At 45.2% G+C, this 24,311-nt stretch overlaps 1 protein-coding gene across 7 annotated transcripts; it reads left to right on the forward strand.

Moving 5' to 3' along the window:
- Nucleotides 1–24,223, forward strand: zfyve26 (zinc finger, FYVE domain containing 26). 7 transcript variants are annotated; one of them, XM_069160676.1, is made up of 42 exons: nt 1–87; nt 1,219–1,506; nt 1,580–1,655; nt 1,821–1,907; nt 1,983–2,132; nt 2,628–3,015; nt 3,367–3,491; nt 3,609–3,773; nt 4,130–4,218; nt 4,334–4,485; nt 4,587–4,817; nt 5,192–5,758; nt 5,841–5,990; nt 6,540–6,938; nt 7,871–8,140; nt 8,281–8,400; nt 8,598–8,768; nt 9,507–9,740; nt 9,896–10,001; nt 10,456–11,297; nt 12,091–12,290; nt 12,539–12,643; nt 12,770–12,892; nt 13,133–13,309; nt 14,503–14,752; nt 15,027–15,125; nt 15,222–15,409; nt 15,498–15,634; nt 16,313–16,341; nt 16,430–16,569; nt 16,839–17,059; nt 18,551–18,698; nt 18,794–18,997; nt 19,086–19,304; nt 19,659–19,856; nt 19,975–20,055; nt 20,136–20,263; nt 20,368–20,536; nt 20,782–20,841; nt 21,032–21,214; nt 21,303–21,353; nt 21,442–24,223. In XM_069160676.1, the coding sequence occupies exons 2-42, from the start codon at nt 1,226–1,228 to the stop codon at nt 21,652–21,654; spliced, it is 7,926 nt and encodes a 2,641-aa protein (XP_069016777.1). In that variant the 5' UTR covers nt 1–87; nt 1,219–1,225; the 3' UTR covers nt 21,655–24,223. The 7 variants fall into 7 exon arrangements, with proteins under 7 accessions (XP_069016777.1, XP_069016779.1, XP_069016781.1 ...); XM_069160678.1 differs by having other exon boundaries at nt 19,089–19,304; XM_069160680.1 differs by having other exon boundaries at nt 16,433–16,569.
- The last annotated feature ends 88 nt before the right edge of the window (nt 24,224–24,311 follow it).

Below are 24,311 nucleotides of genomic sequence, written 5' to 3' on the forward strand. Positions count from 1 at the left end.
CACACCTAACATAACAGGTTGCAAGAGAACCGTGGCCGGAGCGAAATTGATCCCCAGTTTTGGGGGGCAAACAGCACAAAGAAATGAGTAAGTGACTTTATTTTATACTAACAAACCTCTAAACGCTTTTTGTGCGTGTGAGAACGTGCGTTTGCTCGCTGTTACGGAAGTTAGCTAACTTGTTTTAGCCGCAGCCTGTCAGAAACATGTTAGCTATTGCTAACCAGAAGAGATAGCTGTCAATTCTAACCAGAGACGAGGATGTAAACTATAAACAAAGGCGTTTTAAAAGCGTAATTAATGATCTGTAACGTTTCGGACTCGCACACAGCAGCACCACAGACAGCCACTGTCTTTCCCAAACATCGGGGTTTGTTTGCACAGACATTTAAAGGCACAGATGACGTTAAAATGCGTAATGTTTCGCATGGGTGGTGCGGATTGTGCTTCTCATGTCAGTAAAGAATAAACCGTGGATAAAAGGGCGTGAAGGGAAACAGATTTACAAAGCAAACATGTAATAAGTGATATTTACATTAAAATAGTCCGTACAAATCAATTTCCTGGAAGAAAATGCAAACAATGAATCAAAATATGCTAAATAATCGATTGCAATACTGAATAAAAGTCTCAAATCCAGCCTTATTATACACTTTATCGCATGAATTGACTGTATACTGCTATACATAACTCACTGTGTGGAAGAATGAGCACTTTTTCTTTATTCAAGTTTTTTTTAAATATCACAAATCATGTATAAAATCAAAAACTATTTACTACCTAATTGTTAGAAAAATTACTCAGAGGCTGGATTCAAAATCAAACACATCGGACATTTATTCTTGCAAGAAGGAGCAAATACATGTACACTCAAAGAAAGGTGTCCAGCATTGCTCAAAGTCTCTCCTCTGTAGTTCAGCTTATATACAGTGTGACAAACAGTTGACCCCCATTCCCTCTGTATATCTGATTTTGTAGATACTACTGAGTGAGGTCGTAGGTCACAAGATAAAGGTACAGAGACGTTGTAACTAAGACTATAGAACCATGTTGTGCAACAGATAGACCAACATTTGACAAGTATGATGAGTTCGTTATTTTCCCATCATTAATTGTGCCAAAAATAATTCTGTTAAGTAATTATTATTTCTTGTGTTTTCAGTTGTAGAATAAAAGATACAAATGCACGTCATTGTAGCTGTAAACGTTTTGTTTCAGGTGAGGAATGCTCCCGCGTGCTCCTCGGCTACGCGGTGGTGAAGATGCCGGTTCACGCGTGACCGCTCAGCTGAGGAGCGTCACGGTGAGAGCGACCATGCATCCTTTCGGCCGTGAAGCCGAGACCTCCCTTCAGGACCTGTTCGAGTATTTCAAGAGGTGCCTGCAGCACGGCGAGTGGCAGCTGGCGAGCGCTTGCGTGCCACAGCTGGTGAACTCAGCGGGAGGACTTTCAGAGAACGTGCACAACATAATCAAAGCGATTGTCTGCCATCCGTACAGTTTAGCGTGAGTCTGATATCAATTATCATAAGAATATCAGTTTATTTTTCCTCTGTGACTTTAATGAATTGTTTTACAGATGGGAGTCTGTCGGCAGTCCACACAGACTGGCCTGGTTTTGGCTGCAGGTGTTGGAGAAATGGACAAAAGAGCAGGTGATTCTGGAAAATGTCTCTCTTTTCGATGGATGAAAACATGAAAAAAAATATCTTTATGCAACATTATTTAAATCAGTCAAACAGTGGACTGTATTGTGCTGTTTAATAAGGTGAAAAGCTGTTTAAAAACCACCCATTTACTCGTTCTGCCCTTCACTTCAGGTTCCTCCACACGTCAGAAGAGAGCTGGAGTTTCTGCTCCTCCTGGAGGAACTGGGCTCCGAGGGAATACCAGACACTCTCCTCAAGGTTAATGGAGTTGAGACTACATCTGATAACTTTACTTTGTTATTGCATATTCATCTGTAAATGATCTTTCAACAGGAGTTGCAGCAGACTTTCATGGACTCACAGTCGGAGCGAAAGACATCAGAAAGTTCAAGAACAGCAGCAGCTGCTGCAGAGTCCTGCCTGAGAACCCTGTTGGAGAAGAAGAAGCCGAGACTCGCTCAGACTTTAGCACATTTTTTAGAGGTATTTTACAAATATGTACTTATGTAATTTAGCTACATGAAGCTGGATCAAAAAGTTCACAGATTGCATGCGACAAACAGTCGCACTGTGACGTGCACGGAGCAGGAAGAAGCTATGACCTTCACGAGTAAGTTTCATCACTTAAAATAGCACCTGAGTTGTGGCGTCATGGCAACAGTTATGAGAACATGCCACTCACAGTGCGTTGAAAACTTGAATAAACAAACTCCCGAAAGTTATAACGTCCTCCTGCTCGACCAGTCTCTGAACTTTTTTATCCACCCTCTTATATCTCTTCTTTTTGTATAGCTAATAAATTGATTTACAAAACTTCAAAATTAAGTATACATTTATGTTTAAATCAGATCATATCTTATGTTAATTTCATATGCCATAACATCTGTAAATATTGAAGACCTTTGGTGTTTCTAAAAGGTTCATCTTTTCTCAACAAATTGTGTGACTGTGGCGTATTTAAATTTCATTTCACTTTAGAAACACTACTTCCTTGATTTCCTCCTCCAGGATGAGTCCTGCTCCGAGGACCTCCCTCTTCAGCACAGCTTCATCCAACACCTGCTGAAGAAGCTGGGGAAGCCGGAGGAGGTGGACGAGTGGGTGGATGAGATCTATGCCGTGCTGGCTGTGATGCCGTGGAGCTCTCGGAGAGGAGGAGGAGGAGGAGATGGAGGCGGCGGCGGTGGTGGCCAACTGGAGGCGCTGTGTGAAGCTCTGTGGGCGGCCAGAGACGGACCTCTCAGGGAGGAGCGGGTCCTCGGCTGCCTGCTCCGCCCGCGGGGCCACGCGCTCGTCTCCGCCTACTGCCGCACCGCTCTGAGGCTGCAGAGAGATCAACTGCTGAGGAGCTCACCGCACACACAAGGTAGTCGGGTCCACTGAGAAGGGTTTACATCTGTTTACGGTGTCAAAATCCAAACAGCAATGTGGATGATCTGTTAATTTTGTGCAGCTAAAAAGTTCAAAATATAAGTTTTACAGCACAGTGCTGGTAATCCTCCCTGTTAAACTCCATTGACCTCCATCTCATCTCTAAAGAATCATTCTTCCTATTTCTGTCCGTCTGCTGCTCATGTGCTGTTAGTGTGTCTGATGTCAATGAATATAAGAAGAGACGAGAACATTTAGAAAAACCTGTCAGGATGACAGGTGTTAATTATCTGTAAAACGCATCTTGTATCCATCTTGTCCGTTTGTTTTTACGTCTCCTCCTCAGCCGACCTTCCTGAAGCAGAGAAGCTCGTCCTCAGTTTATGTTGCCACAAAGATCGTCCTTCTGTCTGGAGGACCATCTACTTCGAGTGCCTTAGCAGTGGGAAGCACTTCCTGGAGCAGGTCCTGGTGAGTAACCATGGTAACAGAGAGGACAGTCTCCTTTCAGCATCTTTTGTTTTTATGATTCGGTGCTGGATGCTGATGGTCAGGAAGTGATGTAACGGGACGGGCTGCTTCCTGCAGGTGACATCACTGGACCTGATCAAACAGGAGGAGTTCACTCTGCTGAAGGACATCCTGCAGGTGGAGTTCCAGCCGCTGTCTCGTCTGCTGCTGCTGCTCGGGTGGACGCAGTGCTGCAGCCTGAGCTCGGCTCAGACGCTGCTCACCGTGCTGCACAAGGAGCAGGTCAGAACCGAAATAGCGTCCATGTGGTGTTTTTTGTTTTTTTGTTTTAAAACTGCAAGAAAACATTTCAGGAGTGAAATAAGCATTAATACGTATTCAGACAGTCGGGGTTTCATATGTTGCAAACCTAAGGAACGAACAGCTTTCCATATCACTGAGCTGCATGCGAGCGGCGAAGGAATACATACATCTGCATGTACTGAAGCAGAGTTAAAATCCAAGCCTCTTTGTTTCTTGTAAAAACCTTCCTAATATGTTTCAGAATGAACAGAGTTGAGTGTTCAGAGGTCTAATCAGCACCAAGAGACCTGATCTTTGACCTTTGTTGCTGACCTGCTCTTCCTCCGTCTCTCCAGGCTGCAGCCAACGACTCGGTCCTGCAGGAGTTCGCTGATCTTCTGTCATCTCAGCTGGGAATACTTAAGTGGTGTAAAAACAACAACCTGTAAGCTTTTCGTTTTCTTTTTTTTTTATATATATATTTAATATTTAACTGTGGTTTAATTCCAGCTTAATCATCTTTTAGTTGTAATTTGTCCCTCTTGTGTCTCTGTGTGCAGAGGGATCTCCACGGAGGCTCTGCTGGCTCAGCTTCACACTCTGGACAATCACTCAGCTCTCTACATCCTCCACTCTCTGACTCCGCTGCCTCAGTTTGAAGAGCGCAGGATATTAGACCTCCTGCAGCAACTGCCAAATTTACCAGAAACAGGTTCACATCATCCACTGTCTTCTTATTTTAGTCCTTTTTATATTGCTGAAAGAACAATGACTCTGATAGTGCCGGTGGTTCTTTTATTTGACTTCCTGCAGATGACGCTGAGTCGGTCAGTTCTCTGAACCCCGGCGTGCAGAGGAACGTCGTTCTTTTCCAGGGCTTCTGTGCCATGAAGTATGCCGTCTACGCTCTCTGTGTGAACGCACATAGATACTCAAACTGCAGCGAGTGCGAGTCCACGCAGCCGCAGCAGCAGCAGCAGCAGCAGCAGCAGCAGCCCTCAGAGGCAGAAACGGACAAAAACAGAAGCTCGACTTCCTCACAAGGTATGAAAGTGGGAAGTTCTGGGTGGATGACGGATGAGAGAAAAGCTTCCTTTCTGCTAATTTTAGGTCATTCGCAAAAAATTAGACAGTAATATCATGACTTAAAAAAGAAGTAAAATATCTTGAAAAAGCCAGATTGTGTTGTTCGGATTCATTTAAAATCTTTTTTTGATAGCTGAGAGCTTTTATTTTGAAGTTTTAATGACATTTCCACAGTTTCTTATCTTTTAAACTCCCTCTACTTCTGTAATACTGTTTTAATACTACAACAAGAATCTTCTGATTGTTGTAAAGCCAACAAGTTCATCCCTCTTTACCGACCTTTTTGTCTTTTTATGTCGTTCTGAATGATATTCTGACTTCCTGTTTCCCAGGTTGCCATCTGGCATTCCATCACTACCTGTCGGAGTGTCAGCTCTACCTGGAGACCGTCCCCGCCATGTTCCGCCTGGAGCTGCTGGAAAACATCTTCTCCCTCCTCTTCCTGTCTACGGCTGACTTCTCCCAGCAAGTTCTCTCAAATCTGAACACGGGGAGCGACTGTCAGTCAAAACCAAACGGCAGAACCGGACCTGTAGAAGCAGAACCCAGAGGTCAGACGGAGGAGGCGGAAAAGCTGCGTTCAGGTTCAGCGGCGCTCCACCACAGTCACCTGGACCTGGGTCACTTCATCCGGGGCTGCAGGGGGTTTCTGGTGGACGTGGCGGGCATGGAGGGTTTCCTGAAGCTGCTGAAGGAGGGGCTGGAGGGCATGTGTGTGGTGGGTCAGCAGGACGGGCAGGAGGCGGGGCGGGCGCTGCATGGAGAGGCTGAGGCCGTGGCCAGCCTGGGCTGCTCGGTGACCGCCGACACGTTTGGGACGCGCCTGCAGAGGCTGTCCAAGCGCACGGCGGAGGCTCAGTGGAGGCTGCAGATCATCACCAGCAACCAGGGCAGCGCAGGTGACGAGCTCAGAGGGGTTCTGCAGATTTCTGGATTCATCTCTGTGCACGAAAACTAAATACTTTTCAATTTGACCTGCAGGTTCAGAGAGTCCCTTCCAGATGTTGGCAGCCAGCTGTGCGGTCACGTCCCTGGGAGGCAGCAGGAGCTCGAGCCTGAGGAGGAGGCGGAAACCAGGGAGACAAACGTCCGTGGAGAAACAGAACGGAGAAGTTAGCACAAGCGCTTCAGGTCAGAAACGTGTGAAACTCGGGTGCTGATGATGATCGAGAGACGCAACTTTCAATACTTCCTCATGAAGGTTGTCGCTTCCTCTTGCTGCGTTCACGTGCAACAGAAGCAGTCTCTGAACTTTTTGTTCCACCCTTGTATATTCGGTGTTTCTCAAACGTTGGATTTTTGGGATTGTGTGGTTATTTTCTGTAACTATGATTTACAGATGTCCCCTAAAGCTTCGTGGCTGCACACAGAGAAGCCTTCAGTTCCCGCTCTGTTCCTGCAGGGCATGCAGCTCGTGTGTGGCCACAAATATGTCTGTCTGAAAAGAGAGAAACAAGAAATTCTTAGTGTCAGAATTACTGAGTGAAACAAGAGGCCAAACATTCCCCCGAGGCTGCCGATGTTGAGCCTTTTTTTTTTTTTGTGCTCTTATCTTCCTCTAGAAAATATGTTGATTTATTTATTTTTTGGCTCCATGCCGGGCTTTTTTCTTTCAGGAGAATTCAACATATTTTATAAATCATGAATTATTTGTGTTGATATTTATTGATCATTTGTCAGACGGTGGAGGAGGCCCAGCAGCAGGCAGTGCAGAGCTTGAGTTCTGCCCGTGTGGAGGGCCCCACAGCTGGCTGGTCCCCGCCATGCTGTCCCCTCCGGAGTCCCTGCTGATGTCCTGCATCCGCCGGGGGAACTTCATGGAGGCCCGTCAGGTGTCGGTGGTGTTCGACCTGGAGGCGTCCGCCTCCTCTGGCGAGCTGGTCTTCATGGAGCGCTACAGAGAGGTCCTGGTGGAGCTGGGCCGGGTGGAGCAGAAGATGGAGAGTCAGCCCATGTCTTCGTCCTCCTCCTCAGAGGGCCTGGGGTCGGCGGCTCCAGCGGCAGTGGGGTCTGGGAGGAGTCGGTTGGGCAGCAGCGGACGCTCCACGCTGCAGGCCATCGGGAGTGCTGCTGCTGCAGGTTCGACAGGTTCTTCCTTTGTTCTGCCTCCTGTTGCTCTCGGGTTTAGTTGCGTATTAACCCACCTGTTTAAATTTGTTTTAACTCTGGCCTTTTCAGTGTGATCTCCGTTCCACGTTGCGTCACACGTTTAATGTGGTTTTATTGTATTTATAGCAGAATTTATTTTAAAAAAATACTCGGAGAAAAAACATGAAGCTGCTTCAGGCTGCAGTGGAAGAGATGTTAAATATCTCAGTATGTTTCCTTCCTTCAATTTTCCTCCTATTTGTTTTACATTTGTTCAAAGTGATGCATCAACAGTGATTGTCCTCCTTCCCTCTAAAAACTGCAGTTTACTATGTTTTAACAGCAGAAAAGTTTAACCAAAAATAAAGGTGCCTGAGCTGGAAATATATCGATATTTTATCGTATCGCAATATGACACTTCATTTTGTCGATTTTTTTTTTTTTTTTTTTTTTTTAATGTCGTAATATGTTGATATGACATCATTTTCATTTTCTCAATTTACCAAACTGTTCTAATATTTACCCACTTTGTCATTAAATCCACATTACTGATGATTATTTATCAAAAATCTCATGATGTAAATATATTTTTAAAGTATCAGTAGTCATCCCTAAAATATCATATCAAAAATGATGTTTGAATTTGGCCATATCACTGAGCACTAAATGTTAAAATGTTCTAGTTATTTAAAGAAAATATGAACAAAATATGTCCATAAATTCAGAGTTCAGGTTTTTTTATCAGGGATTTCTCCTGTTACAGCTCACTTGTTCTTTACTGCTTTAATCTGTTGCTAAAGTTTGTGTGCCCACAGTTTAAGATCATTTTATTCTTGTATTTATGATAAACTATTTATTTTTACATTTGAAAGGCTTTTATGGATTAAAAAAAAAAATAACCACATGTGTGTGTTTCCCTGCAGGAGTGGCCTTCTACTCCATCTCCGACATCGCCGACCGTCTCCTCAGCACTGCCGCCCACCCGCTGCCCTCCCTGGAGGAGGGCTACTGGCTGAGCCGCTACTGTGCCGCCGCCGACTCCTCCGGCCTCCTCGCCACGCTGCTGGAGGAGCTCAGCCCGGCAGCCATGGCCGCCTTCGACCTGGCCTGCTGCCACTGTCAGCTCTGGAAGACGTCCCGGCAGCTGCTGGACACGGCGGAGCGCCGACTCAGCAGCAGCCTGGAGGCGAGAGGTACGAAGCCTGGATTTAAGGGACTAAAAAAACGGATTTATTTTGAGATAAAGGAAACGACCAAATACGACTGTTTGTGATATGTGCTGTTTTTAAAAAAAACATTTTTTATCATCTTCAATCCCTCTATGTTTATCCAGGAGTAGGAGTCGACCCTAAAGTGCCTCATGCTGAGGGGATCTGTGGGTTTCCGATGGTTTTACAGCAGATCAATAAGATCCTGAATCATTCAGCGACTCATAAAGGCTCCGTCAAAACAGGTGAACGCAAACACTCAAACATTTTCATCTGGGGAATAAAAACTAGACTTTTTACATTTAAATATTCAGTCTGAAGCGTCAAAGTTTGATTCAAAATGTTCTTTTCTTTTTTTTATAATTCAAACCTGCTGGCCAGTGACTCATCCTAAAAAATGTAGAGAAAGTTTACTTTGTCCCGGATCCTCTCTTCTCCGTAGAAGCTGTCGGGGACGACCAGGTGTTTTCCAGCCCGTTTGGTTGCTGCATCCAGGAAGTTCTGCTCTGCTGCTACCCGACTCTGAGCGAGGAGAGCATCTCCGCCCGGCTCAGTCTGACTCAGCGTCTGGAGAACACACTGCACAACCTGAGCACGGCGACGGACGGCACAGGTCGGCACGGTTAACATGCAACGCGTTAGAGATGTCAGAAAGTGTCAAAACAAAGAAAAATACTGATAATGTATGTAAACCTAGAGCTAAAAGTCCATCGTGTTCAAAACTCTGCAGTATATGACAATTTTAGTAGAATTAAAAGGATAATTTTCACTAAATAAGTTGGTCCTGGAGTTATAAAAGTCTCCTCCAGACATTAAAATCAGAGGATTGGATCTTTTTTTCCTGGAACATCCTGGAGTTTATTTTAAATTTGATCTGTAATATTCTCCCTGCAGTATTTTTCTATTTGCTGTGACTGAACTTGTTTCCCAAGTAGTTTTATCTCCTTCAGCTCATCAACAATCACTTCAGGCAACATGAGCTTTTTCCTGCAGCTGCTAATGAAGGTTAACCTTCGTTACCATGCCAACAGTAACATCACTGCTCTGCTGCAGCCCAATGGAGGAGGAGCTTTAGGACATTCAGGCATTTTGGTCCATTTAACAAGAAATATTTAAATCAGTTTGTTGTTTAAAATACCTTAAAAAAAAAATGCCTGAAAACGCTGTGAACGAGGAGATAAGACTGGAAATAAAATAATGTAAAAATGCTCATTAAATTCAACTTTTTATCAGTGAAAGTCAGAGAGTTTGACGCTGCATGTCATATTTGTACACAGTAACTTTAGTCATCATGACACTCTTTTTTTTCTGGTATGTTAAAGAGTGTTTTCAATATTCTGTCTCCTATCAGAGGGCAGTGCGGGCAGCTCTCTCCTGTCTCTGCTGGTCGATCAGGCCAGCCTGAAGCAGGCGGAGCTCGACATTCATCCCGTCCGCTCCAGCATGAAGCAGCTCCTGCGCTCCCTGGACGAGCTCTGCCCCTTCGAGCCCGACGGAGATGTCAGCCGGCCGGATTACGTGCGAAGTTTCCTCGACTACGTCAACACGCTGGCATCCGTGTTGGTGCGCAGCCTGAGTTCAGAAGGTAAACGGATTTGTTTACTCGGTTGGAAACGAAAGGCTTCAGTTTGTAGATTCATTCAGTCCTTTCATCTTAGGCTCTTCCAGGTGTCTCTGGAGTTTCTTTTGTCTTCCTCATCCTTGTTTTTCTTCTGATTTCTCCCTCGTTGTTTCTCTCAGATCAAAGCGGTGAAGTGAAGCTCGGGAATCCTCTGCTGGTTCTGCTTCAGGCTCCGTTTCAGCTCCTCACCCACCTGCTGTTCGACCGACAGGTGTCTCCCGACAGGTACGCCGACGCCACATCAGTGCCAACAAGTATTCACACAACACGCCTGTGGTTGGTGGAACTACTCTGTTCATGAGAGAATCCACTATTCAAATTCAAAAGGTTGTTTTGTTCCAGTGAAAAGCAGCTCATTTTAATCTCCTCTAACAGGGATGATGGAAAACCGGAGTCAAATCTGACCGATATACTTTATATTAACTGAAATTAAAATCGAAAATATTTATTATAATTCATAAAAATGGTTTAAAATTGTAAGAGACACTTTAGAATTCTCAGAAATGCTGATTGGGTCGACAGTAAAAGAAGAAATAAGTTTCTGATCGATGTGTTTGTTTAGTTTATGACAGGAATGAGATGAGTATTTGTTGCTGGGGAAATTCAGAAAGTTTCAGTTTTAATACTTTGTTTAAAGAAAGTATAAAACTGTGTGTCTCATGTCCTGTTTCGTGTCCAGAGTGCTGTCTCTGCTGCAGCAGGAAGGTCTCCGTCTCAGCGTCCAGCAGGTGATCGTCCAGCGGTGCTGCGAGGCTCTTCCCGTGTGGGTCTCCTGTCCCGGCGACGACAAAGACTCCGGTCAGGACAGGAGAGACGAAGGAGCGTTCGGTGTCACCGCCTTGTCCAACCTGCTCCAGCAGTTCGCTTCGGATCACATGACCTCTCTGGGAATCGCAGACTCTCAGTCGGATGTGAGCTCCGAGTCCGAGTCCTCAGTGGACGACCGCTCCACCACCCCCACCAACCTGTCCACGTCTCCCCCCTCTCAGTCCTCTTCCTCCTCCTCCTCCTCCTCCTCCTCTTCCTCTTCTTCTTTCCTCCTCACCCCCTCCGCCCTGGCCTTCCTGAAGTCCCGCTCCCCTCTGCTGGCCACGCTGGCGTGTCTGAGCGCCTGTAGAGGAGAAGCTGCCCGGACGCAGCCCTCTGGTTGGTCGGGATATTTCCGCAGCGGCCGTAAAGAAGTCGTCCTCGACGGAGAGCAGATCTCCAGAGAGGTGGACAACCTCCTGAAGGAGTTCCCCATCCTGCGGGCGTACCTGCACACCATGGCTGAGCCGGTGCTGGGCGCCCCGCTGAGCGACAGCAGGGAGAGCTCCACTGTCTGTGGGAAACCTCTCATTAGTCTGATGCTGTGCGGACCTCAGGAGGAAGCCGCTCAGGCTGCAGCCGCCGAGGCCTTCCAGAAGGCTCTCTCTACCAGAGATCTGAACCGAGCCCTCGGGCTGCTGGAGCTGTACGGACAGGGCTGCAGCCAGGAGGGGGAGCTAAGAGACCGTCTCCTGGCCTGTGCTGCTTTAGAAGGTGAGTAATAACTACTCTCATTAAAGTTGTTATGTAATGACTTCTTTTTTTTTTTTTTTTTTTTGTTATCATGTAGAGGCTTCTAAGAAATACTGATATGACCTTTTGTACAAACATGGAAAGATACTTTATTGTTATTGCTTATATAAACACAACAAAACAGTCGTCTCAGCATTTATAAAATAGAATAAAATACCAGGTCAAATATATAATTATAATTTTTTTTTTAAATGCATGTTTTTACATAGAAATCTAGAGATAACATTGTCAATATTGTTGCACAGTTACAGCAGCACTATAGTCATTTGTGTTTTTCCCTGAGGGCACAGAGTGTAGAGAATTCTGGGTTCAGCAGTTTGTTCACAGCTCCCAGCGAAAAATGCTTTTTTTTTCAGCATGTTGGTTTGTGCTTGTTTGACATTAATCCTTCTTGAGTGTGGGGGTGGCCTGGTTCGAGCGGATTTCCTCTCTCCTCTGTAGACTCGTAGTAATTTAGGAAGAAAAAAATACAAAAATATTTGCAAGTTTCAGCTTCTCAAATATGAGAATTTGCTGCTTTTCTTTGTTGAATATCTTTGCAAAGAGAACATTTTTGAGTTTCCAACTGTTTGTCAGACAAAATGAAACATTTTAAGATGTCACTTTGAAAGAAGCTGCATATTAAACAGATTTCTTAATAGTTTAGTCAAATAGTTTCTTTGAATTTCTTTTCATCTCTGTTTTGCGTGATTAGTGACATCACCTCACCATCTCAGGTGTTTGAACTGTAAGTGAGACGTCCGTTGTTTTTCAGACGGAGACGCAGGTATCGGTCAGCTGTTCCGGGTGCAGGACTCCGACCTGCGAGCCCGTGTCGGCCTCCAGGCTCTGGAGCGGTGGCCTCTCTCTTCGTGCCTGGAGCTGCTGGAGTTCTGCTTGAACGACGTCGGCACGGAGGCAACGCTGAAAATTGAGCTGGAGCTGAAAAAGAAAGAGCTGGACATCTACTGCAGGGTAACACTGAGCTCAGTTACTATATCACACTGCAGCAGATATGAACCATGAAATCACATGAAGCTTGTGTAATTTTACATGTCAGGATCTTTATCTGGCTGCTCAGTGGATGTTTTCAGTTCTTGTGTTGCAGCTGAGAGAATTTACGTCTCGAGTTCAGCATGCCGAACACGTTCTCCGAGTCTTGTATAACAGACTCTCCATGTCCTTTGTGAAAAAGTCTCTGTGCTTTCTTCCCCTCGTCACAGATGTTGAACTTACAGCCCCCGTTGCCGTGGGCAACCTGGCAGGAGCTGAAGACCGAGTCCAAGATGAACTCCGAGTCTGTGTTATCAACGATCCTCGAGGCAAAAGTAGGTTCAGCACCAGTTTAAAAGAAACATACACATGTCTTTTACAAAATCAACGCCACACCCTGGTCTCATGACTACATGGCTGTTTATGTATCCTAAATAATATAATGTATATTTTTTTAACAGGAGTTTGCGGTGTGTGAGCAGTGGGTGGAGCTGTATCCTGTGTCTGAGCAGCTGAGATTGCGGCTGCAGACCGAACATCTGCTGCATCTGCTGGAGAAAGGACAGTCGGACGAGGCGTTTCAGGTCCGCACCGACTTCTCCGACTTCAGATTTGAATCTATTTCAGGATGTTTAACATATCGAGCAGTAACCAAAAGAACTGACATCATTTTTGTGCAAAAGTACTCAATTTTCTTTTATGTACTGTATGTGTTCCAGAAAAGTCAGAGGAGTTTAACTGTGATTTTGATCAATTCTTGCTCCGTGCGTCGCTGTTTCACCTCCTCTTGTTAATTTCCTCCGTCCGTCTCTTGGTCTATTCAGTTACTCGAGGGTCTCTCTGATTTCTCGGTGGGTCTGGATGTTTGTGAGCGTGCTCTGGACCGCCGCCCTGGATTGGCCACGTGTCACTTCCTGACTGACTATCTGACCCTGCACTTCCAGAGGCAGGTGTCTCCGGCACGTCAGCGGCACATCCACGCCCTTCACCTGGGCTCCAAGGTCTGTGAGTGTGGAGACGGTTTCAATCTATATGATGTTTTTAAGGAGTACTCTATCCACCATATTTTCTTTAGAGATTTATTTCATCCAGGCTCTGGTAATCTCACGCCTAGACTATTGTAACTCCCTCCTGGCAGGTCTACCTGTTAGCGCCATTCGTCCTCTGCAGCTCATCCAGAATGCCGCAGCTCGACTAGTCTTTAACCTCCCTAAATTCACTCGCACTACTCCGCTCCTCCGCTCCCTTCACTGGTTGCCAGTAGCCGCCCGCATCCGTTTCAAAACATTGGTACTTGCGTACGGTGCTGCGAACAGATCGGGTCCAGTCTACATCCAGGACATGGTCAAACCCTACATCCCACCCCGTTCACTCTGCTCTGCAGCTACAAATCGGCTGGTCGCTCCCTCACTGCGAGCTAAACACTCTACAAAATCACAACTGTTTGCTGTCCTGGCTCCTAAATGGTGGAATGAGCTCCCCAATGACATCAGGACAGCAGAAACTCTGTACATCTTCTGTCGCAAACTAAAAACACACCTCTTCTGACTTTACCTATAGGTAGCACTTTAGTAGCGCTTAAAATGGCATTTACTGATAGCACTTTGTAGTTTGGCTTTCTTGAAGAAATTGTATTTTCTTGATTCCTGTTGTTCTGGGTTTTGTACCCTCATGGTTGAAATGCACTTATTGTAAGTCGCTTTGGATAAAAGCGTCAGCTAAATGAAATGTAATGTAATGGTCAAACTTGCGTTTTCTAGAATTGCAGCAACATTTGATGTAATTTCCCTTCAGTTGTCAGTAAAGTTTCCTTCTTGCAACTCAGTGACATCACTCATTACACACTTCTAGAAATTCTGGCTTGTGGAAAACAGTTTTGCAACTTTTTGTATCCTAAAATATTGGTAAACAGTGAATTAATCTGCAGGAAAATATGTAAAAAATGTGGAGAGTATTGTTCTGACACAAAGACAAACCTAAAGTGAAGTTCAAACCTGGATTCTTCCAGTAAAGGTCAACATGATGCTTCCACCTGATTGCTGTTTAAAGTACTTCTGTTTCAGCAGTTCTTGTGTAACACGGATGCTATTTTCACCATCAAGGAGTATTATTCATATTCATATTCATATTCATATTCATATTCATATTCATGCTTCACATCTTCAGGGTGAGTAAATGTGTGCGTGTTCTCCAGATGCTGCTGACTCTGCCCCCAGCTGCCCGCCACGACTACTTCCCGCTGCTGTCGGACCCTCTGCTGATGCTGGAGCAGCTGCTGATGAACCTGAAGGTGGACTGGGCCGATGTGGCGGTCAGAACCCTGCGGAGCCTACTGGTGGGTCAGGAGGCTGGATTCAGCAGCGACGACATCGACAAGCTCCTGGTGGACTACGCCTGCAAGGCCCTGGACTTCTCCTGCGCCCCCCGAGAGAGGTCTCGATCAGGTCAGTGGCACGCAGCACACTTGTGGACACGAGGACAGATGTGGACAGGTGTAGACACCTGGACAAATGTTTTAGTGATGGTTCAACTGCCACTGGATACCCTCTGATTCTTAGTCTTATTTATTTATTCTTTAATATGATAATGATAATCGGTCACCCATTCGAGCTCGGTCGCCCGTCTTCATCCCCCTCGAGCTTGGTTTTGTCGCCCGTCTTCATCGGTTTAGTCGCTCTGACCTGTTATATTTACATATTTGAACTCTTTCTGTTCCAGACTCCATCATCAGCCTGCAGGATGCTCTGATCCAGTGTCCCGCTCAGGACAGCAGCTCCCTGTCCACCAGCCGGATCGAATCTCCAACACCTTCCTCAAGTGAGACGTCTGCACGTGGTTATCACAGATTTTTTCTTTTTTTTTCTTTCTTGTCTTTATTATTGATGTTCTTACTTAACTGTACTTTGTTTCCAGGCAGCACCCTGACACACGCCTCCCCCACGAACAGCGCCGACAGGGAGAAGGATCGCGGCTCGTCGGGGAGGAAGCAGCGCTCGCCCGCTGAGTTCCAGCCTCCGGATCAACCGCCGGCCCGTAAAGACTGGGTCCCTGACACCCAGCAGCACGTCTGCATGGTCTGCCAGAGGGAGAGGTTCACTATGGTGAGCGGTTATAACAGTGGGGATGACACAGATTAAAAAGAAATGAGGTTTTACGTAAAACATGTTTATTTATTTATTCCTCTTGCAGTTCAACAGGCGTCACCACTGTCGGAGGTGCGGCCGTCTGGTTTGTCATGCGTGTTCCGAGAGGAAGATGACGGTTGACGGGTGTCCTGAAGAGGAAGTCAGAGTCTGTGACCAGTGTTACACCTTCTTTCACCCAGAGTAAGAACCTCTGCAGTCAGATTATTTAATATCATTGGGTTTGGATTGGTTCAAATCTAGCAGAAAGAATTTGAAGTAATGCAGCAGGTTTTATTTGATGACTTGTCTTAAACATTTTCACCAGAATAAATCCAACTATAATACCCACCCGACCTTCTACTATTAGCAGAGTTTTTTGTGAGTTTGTGGAAGATTTAGGTGCACGTCTGTGGTGGAAGTTTTGAGAGTCCACCGCCAAAATCTTTTGTTTTTTAATGAAAAATATGCAGCTTCAGATGTTTTTTTTTTTTTTTTTAAATTTACAAAATCTGAGTGAAATTATCTAAACTTTTGAATGCAGATAAATAAACAACAAGTGGACACAGGTCTTGTTTATTTATTCTTTAATCAGATAATCACTCACTCGTCTTCATCCCTCTTGAGCTCCGTTTTGTCGCTCTCGAAAAAGATGGAAACGTTTCTGTTGGTTTCATCCGGCTGATTTTCATACCAAACATTGTATTAAACATATGAATTCCTAAATTATTACAAGATAAACAGAAAATACTGAATGATTGAAAACTGGAACAAATCGGAGAAGAAGAAAAAGAAGGATTGTCAACCTGAGAGAGGAAGGATGTAGATAAACATTAAAAGCTTTTGCAATTATTTGAAATTTCAGTGTTTTTTCTTTTGCAGTTCTGATGACGAGCTGGAACCGACTGAAGGTAAATAAAAATGATGTCACAAATTTGACTGAATCTTACAATCCTGACTGTCGTCACGTCATAACACGTCGGTCCTCTCCTCCGTCAGCAGTACCCAGGAGCCCCGTGGTCACACAGGAAGCTCTCGACGGGATGCTTCACCTGCCTGAAGTCGTCCAGCGGCAGTTCCATCTCAGCACGAGTCCTGCAGAGAACCAGACGCGGCGGAGCGAGTTCTACTACGAACAGGTCGGGATACGCACACGTAGCGTCACATCTGGACCCGTGTGACGCCTGTCGAGATCTTTACACACCAGTGTTGTTTTTTTTCCTTGTATTTTCCCATGAATTTGATGTGGCTAAAATGTTGTATTTGTTGTATGTAGCTGATTTTTCTGAGCTTTTGTCGTCGTTTTCCCGTAAAATAATTACCGGCGAGTGTTTTGTATTTTCATCTTGTAACACCTTCAGTTACCTGCAGCGTATTGAGGCCGACACTCTTTTTCTGAACCCCTCAGGCTCCCAGCGTGTACCTCTGCGTGGCCGTCTTGTCTCTGCACAGCGACCAAACCGCCTGCGGCCACCAGCTGATCCGACACTGCCGCTCTCTGTCCTGGAAGCTGACCAACCCGGAGGTGGACGCCTGCCTCCTCACCGACATCATGAGGCAGCTGCTGTTCAGCGCCAAGCTGATGTTCGTCAAAGTGGGCCGCAGCCAGGACCTCGCCCTGTGTGACAGGTGAGACATTTGTCGTGATGTGGACGGCTGTTTGTGACGTCAGAGCCACTGGGCGAGTATTGGGATGGTGAGATATTTGGATGTGGAAGAAGAAAAGAAAGTTCAATTATTGACTATTTTCTAAGATAATTGAGCTTCATTCACTGATTTCTTCTGAAGTTTATTCTTAAATTTGTTCTTAAGAGAATTCTGCATCAAATTCATGACGTGTTCTTAAACCACAGTTGTTGTTTTTTCTCACCCGTATTTATATACTGATGAATCAAATTGTCCTCGTAAATTAAAAACGCGTGCAGGTCATTCCTAATTAGCATAACCTTCCTGCCAATGTCCATATAAGGGCCTGAGACTGCAGGGCCGTGTGCACACAGAGTCACAGAAACTGGGAGAGAAACAATAAATAAGACAAAAACAAAAAACTATAGACGGTGGAGGAAGAAAAACTTCAAGAGCTCTGAAGTGGACGAGCTGCTGCAGGAAGTGTTTATCAGCATCAGTTTAGTTGCCACTAAGGGGCAGAATAACAGCACATGAAGCAGAGGCACATTAATGCGAAAGTAATCTGATGATAAAGTTATTACAGCTTTATTTCACTGACGCAGAGCAGCACCATAAAAAGGGTCATTATCACACAACAGTCTTCATAATCTGAGTGACATATTTATGTTTGTTTGGTTGCCAACAAATCCTCTGAAAAAAAAATCCTCTTTACTACAGAGGTGCACAGGTAGATCTTTTCCTGTTGGTTGCCTAAAACACAGATACTGCAAGTTATATCACTTACTTACAGTATTTCCAAACAACACTGACACTGCAAGTGTGCAGGCTGTTACTCACCAGATGACTCAGAGTGGTCAAATAGGACTCTCGAGGTCTCCCCAGATTACTTTTCATTACGTTAGTGGAAGATTTAGGAGAGACGAGTCCTCCCCCAAGACAGTATTATGTTTTTCAATTAAAAGTGTACAACTTCACTTCATTTCCGACCATTATTATTACAATATCTGTGTAAAAGTGATGATTATTTTGTATTTAATCGGATTAGGTGGTGTCAAAAACAGCTTTGGTGCTGCACCTATAAGTTTTATAATGGTAGATAAAACCCTGCAATAGATCTAAACCTGATACTGGATGTCACCGGTCTCTGAGTTTTAAAAGGAAAGTAAAGATCTGTCTCTTTAATCTGGCTTTAAATTTGAAATAATGTTTATTGTCTTGGTTTAAATTTTTTTGTTATTTTATTCCAGGTCTTTAATTTTTGTATTTTTTGAGTTTTATTTCTTGATTTTTAACACGGTTTTGTTTATGTAATTGTTCGTCTTGCATTTTCTTTAATCTGTATTTTTTTACTTAATTGTTGTTTTGTTGATATCTTGTCATTGAGTTGATTCATTAACTTTACTCACTACAGCTGTTATGAAAGTAGCTATCTGACCGTCTGTTTGATTCACACACAGATTTCAGTCTCTTATTTATTGTCTTTGTCCTCAGTTACATCAGTAAAGTGGACGTGCTGAAGATTCTGGTGACAGCCAACTACAAATATGTTCCGTCTCTGGACGACATCCTGGAGACGTCTGCTGTCACACGTCTCCGAAACCAGCTGCTGGAGGCCGAACACTACCGGCTAGCTGTGGAGGTTTGATTGTTTGTTTATTTATTTATATTTATTTATGCATCAGATTTGGTTTTTAAACTCGGCTCTTCTGATCGTCCGATTGGCTGCTCCGCCAGGTGTCCACTAAGAGCGGCCTGGACCCCGTCGGTGTGTGGCAGGCGTGGGGAATGGCGTCTCTGAAGGCGGGAAACCTCTCGGGAGCGAGGGAGAAGTTCTCCCGCTGCCTGAAGGCTCCGTCGGACCGGAACCAGCTCAACCTGGGACCCCTGCTGCTGCAGCAGGTGGTCCAGCACCTGGAGACGACCGTCCAGCTGTCCACGGTGGGAGGACACAGAGCCTCATCGGATGCACTCGTTATTTACTTCTTTATGTGTACCTTTTAACTTCTGTGTGACCGTTTGTGTGCAGCAGTCGCTCGGTGAGGACATCCTGGCGTCCCTGCGGGAGCTGGAGGACGCCCTGTGCGAGCTCGGTCCGGCGGATCGACCGGAGGGAAGGACGCTGAGCAGCAACCTCCACCAGGAGTGTCTCTACTACCTGAACACCTACGGCACTCACCTGGCGCTCATCAGCTTCTACATGCGGCGGGACTGCGTGACCGACGCCCTGGCATACGTCCTCAATAAGGTGAGGCTCAGAGCGGTGGATTTATTACTTCCTGGAAGATTTCTGGGAAGTTTGAAACATATTTAAAGCTGTTCATTTATTCAGTGAATTTTAATCGGCTAGTTTCATAAGTCTGAAAATAGAAAGCTCTCGTGTGGAGTCAGGGGATCATCTGACCCGGATTCACAGAGGTTCGATGCTCTGCTGCTGCCAAGATCTCAAAACAGACGGGATGTCAAACTCTGTCCATCCTTCGGTTTGTGAGCTCCAGGTCATTATTTTTGGACCTGTTTGTACCGAAGACACAAACCGCATGTTCTCTGGTTTCAGCTTTAATCTTTGACGTGTGTGTTTTTGTACTCTGTCGTTGCTCAGGACTGCCCGGAGGACGTGTTCTTGGAGGGCGTCCTGCAGCCCAGTCTGGAACGGGGCCGTCTCGGCATGCTGCAGGGAATACTGGAGAAACTGGACCCGGGCCTGGAGGCCTGCAGCCGCTACCTCATCGCCTCCTGCCAGTTCCTGCAGCGGCGCAGATACTTTCACTCTCTCTACCAGCTGCAGAAGTTCATGATGGTACGACTCCTGTTTTCTATTTCCTTTTATGAATGTTCCTGAGCTTCTTCCTGGTGGTTTTTGTGGTCAGAACAGGTTTTATTTGCATTTTCTAAATCACTGTTGTTCACCCGGACAGGACCACGTGCGCGCTGCCATGACATGCATCCGCTTCTTCACACACGGAGCCGGTTCCTACCTGCAGCTGGGAGAGCAGCAGGTATTTAGGTTTCCCTCACAGTTTAACAGTTCGTTTGTCTCTCATGTGACCAAGTTGAGCTGAAACTTGACTCTGCGCAGCGCTGGCTGGTCCGAGCCAAAGAGCACCTGAGGACGTACTTGCAGGAGCAGCAGGGCCGCGGCGGCGGGAGGAGGAGGTCACAGGTCAACTCGTTCAGGAAGATGATGTCATCCAGTGACGTGTCTAGGTTGTTAAGTACATGTGTAATATAGTGTAGTATATTCCTGGCTCCTTTTATCTTTGTGCTTGTTGTTTAAAAGGATGGACATGTCCTTTCTTTGTGTCCTTTAGGCACATGAACACCATCGAGCTGCAGCTGGAGGTGACCCGCTTCCTGCACCGCTGTGAGACTGCGACGTCCTCCAAGGCCCCACAGACCAGTGAGCCGTCCTCCAAGTCGGCCAGCGCTCCGCCCACGCTGTTCGGAGGGAGCCCAATGAAGGTGGAGGTCGCCTGCAAGGTGACGCGCCACTTCTTTATTATCATCCCAACAGTTTACATTCTTTAACTTGGAAAATATAATCCACCTCAGACAGATTGAGTTTATCAACATGATAAGAGATGTGGGAGGGAACGCGTATTTATATTTATTTTGAAGCCTTAAAGTCACATGGTTTAAATAAGGAGTAAAAAAAAGGTTTTATTATAAAATCAATAATACGTCCTTTATTTTTTTTTATTTAAAAAAAAAAAAAAATTGTTTAGGTGATGCTCGGAGGGAAAAACATCGAAGAAGGGTTTGGCATCGCTTACAGAGTCATACAGGTGAGGACCCTCAAAGGACTGAAAATATGTTTTTTTTTTTTATTTTTTATTTTATTAAACAAACACTTTATTAAAGAAAGTTTTTGTCAACTTTTGAAAATAAAGAAAATGCTCTGTTAGATGGGCAAAAACATGAGAAGCAATGTAAGTGGACAAAACAAATATATTTGATGTCAATGATCTCCTCCAGGACTTCCAGCTGGAGGCCCAGTCTGTCTACGTGCGCGCCGGCCACCGTCTCGTCCGACTGAAGCAGTACGGAGCCGTGCGGCAGCTTCTGAAGTGCGTCTGCGAATCGGGAACGGCCACCAGAAACGACTGCGATGCCCTCATCCTCACCTACGTCTCCGACGCAGATAAAGGACCGGCTGAGGTGAGTGGAGGAGGAGACGCCGAGTGTACTGTGATGACTCTCTGTCTGGTTGGTGATGAGGTCTGTTGTTGTCTCCGATCTGACGCAGGCCAAAGAGCTGGAAGGTCTCATCCTGGAGATGAAGAGCACGGAGAGCAAGGTAGACTTTCATTCCTCCTCTTGTTTGTTTACCTGTTTGAGCTGCATGTCATCACCGTCAACGTCTCGCCTCCGTTCCCCCTCTGCAGATCAGAGCCTACCTGGTGTGCAGCAAGCTGCGGCCGGCGTACCTGCTGGCGGTGAAGCTGGACTCGAGCCGGGCCGGCCCGCTGGTGCAGGATGTCCTGCAGGCCGCCGAGGCAGCGCAGGACTCGGTGATGCAGAACATCTGCCGGCAGTGGCTGACGGAGCACAGCGGCAGGTCGTCTCAGCAGCGTCAGGGCCGAGCCAACGTCAGGTAAAAGACGCCACAACGGAGCACACGGGAGTCTGGACTTCAAGTGCGCACGACTTCCCAATCCAACACTCTTCAGTAAGACCTTCCAGACCTGACAGCAAGAGGTCGGCTGTTCGGGTAAATCATTACAGATACGTCGTCCTCCGGTCAGATCTGTGGCTCTCGGTGTGTCCTGATAACACTTTAGCATACACCTTTTAACTAGCATGAATAGTCCTGCATTAAAAACAAATTCTCCATCGATGTATTACACTGCAGAAGAAACGGAGCGTCTTTTTTATTCCTTGGCGCCTACATTTCCCACAATGCGACCCGACTGCCGGCGATCTGCTTCGAGATTCCAGTGTGCTGCAGCTGATGTAGCGCTGAGCTGCAGAGATGAGAAGTTACAGTTACAGATGCTTAAACAGGCTAAAACTTGAATCGTTTAACCTCCAACTGAAGTGACGTCACTTAAAGTGATTTATCACCCCCCCCCTCCCCGGGGGCTCTCTTGGCTGTCTCCTTTTGATGAGGTAGTGTTGACACCGACACCAAAAGACACCTGATCTCTGAGCCGGAGGGCTTTAAGCATTTGTCACCGTGGGAATGAGAGTATCCAACTTCACTCAGCTCCCTCCAGAGCTGTAAAATATGTTTCTACCATTTGCAGTGTTACTTTACGGGACTTTCATGTCTAATATAGGTGGAGGAAGCTCTCAGTAGAACAGTTGTACAATTTTTATATAATTTGGACTACAGAGAATTATTCTGACTTCAGTATCGGTGATACGTTTTACCACTTTTTTTCATCATATTTCTTGTAAAATTCACAAATATTTCACTCAAAAGCACCAGTTAGTCCGAGATAAAGCATTGTCTCTCAGCAGTGTGTGCTAAAGAGTTAACGTGAGGACACTGGAGTCAACACGAGCGATTTTGGGAGGAAATCTGATGACATTTGAAAACCAGGAAAGGTCTGAAAAATGTGCTGAAACGCCGACGAGCTCGTCCCCTTTTTTCTTTTGTTCGAGCGTTCTTCCTGCCTTCGAATCACCGCCGTGCTTTATTTCCAACATGGAAATATTCTGCCTCTTCCCACCTTCACGGTCTCTGAGAGGGAACAATGTAAACGCACCGGAGCGACGAGGTTACATAACTGCAGAGTCAGCAGTCAGACTTACACAATAGAAACGTTACCTTTACTCGCCGTGGAAGATTTGTTTCCAACCTCAGCCTAAAGGGAAAATATCTCTCACTGACTGGAAGGCCTCAAAGACTGATGTAGTTTCCCCCTTTAATGTCCTTATTGTGTGTGTCTGTGTGTGCCTGTGTGTGTGTGGAATGTGTTTGTACTTGTAATGAAGTGTCCTCCGGTACAGAACAGACTGCTTTTGTAGTCTACCAGCACATTTATATTCCCTTTTTATTAAGGAAATATCAAACAAGTATTTTTGGGGGCATTTAAGATGTTGATGAGAAATTTTCCTGGAAACATAAAAGTTAAAGGTCGGATACAGAAAGGGACCGTCTCCATGTTTAATTCTTTCCTCAGAAATTCAGCTCTCTAGTTCATGTTTTTGTCTCGTGAGAATTCAAAATCCGGCTCACATTTTCGTCCCTCCAGGAAATCATGACATCTGCGATATTTATGGCAAAATTCACACAATTTTTCCAGAAAGAAAGTTAGGGCATAAAGTAAACATTTCAAAATAAAACTGACTTTATCGACAAATATAACTTCTTGTACAACCAGTAAGGCTCCGCCCTCCTTCTCCTCTCACCATCAAAACAAACTGCTGTTAGCTAAGTGGAGCAACAGGAAGTGACGGGATTTGTGGGAAATGTGGTCTCATCATAGTTCAGTTTGTTTTCTACAGACTTTCAGCTGTAACAGATTGCACTTGTGTTATGACAGCAGCGTGTGCTTCATCACAGGAAGTGATTACATGGACTGTTTATCGTGGAGTACATTTTTAAAAGTGAAACTTTTTTCCTCGATTTGCGATTTTTGCACAAAATTGAACATTTTTGATCGGAACAGTAAAACAAACAACTCAGAATTCCTGGAGGGACTGATGTTTGTCTGAAGTTTATAAATCCATCATGACTGACTTGTTAAAATGAGTCAAATTATGTTTTAAAAAGGGATTTCAATGTTGCCATATGTTGTCTGTTGATGTGTATTTTGTTTTTCAACCTACAACCTACAACCTACGTCAGCGTAAAAATAGGTTTCTTTAAGGTGACAATCAACTGTGCTGCTGAAGCTGCCTTTCAGATCACGTGACCAGGAAGTAGGTTTTTATTTCCCTCTGCTGCACCGGTATGAAGATTGTTCCGTGATGAAGAGAACCCGGTTTAGACGTGAGATGCACTCGAATCCTCCTGAGAACTCTCTGTTGTGTCTCATCACTGCCGCACTTTAATGAATTAAAAGAAAAAAACCTTTGGGGAAAAACTGTAAAAATATGTAACTAGTCACTGTGTTTACGATGCAGGGACAAATGATCTTCACTCGTGAGTGGTTTCACCATTCCTTGTAAAATAAAATGCAATTAAAAAAGTAAATATTAAAAAATATGCAATATTAATGTTTCATTTTGTGACTTTTTTTAATTCAAATTAATCAGTTAAAGTTGGATTTATTGGGAAATGTGGTTTTTTTTTTACATTTCTTGT

This window comes from Embiotoca jacksoni, unplaced genomic scaffold, assembly GCF_022577435.1.
Source record: "Embiotoca jacksoni isolate LCO1_2020_lvr unplaced genomic scaffold, fEmbJac1.0.p SCAF_27, whole genome shotgun sequence".
NCBI classification, from domain to species: Eukaryota; Metazoa; Chordata; class Actinopteri; family Embiotocidae; genus Embiotoca; species Embiotoca jacksoni.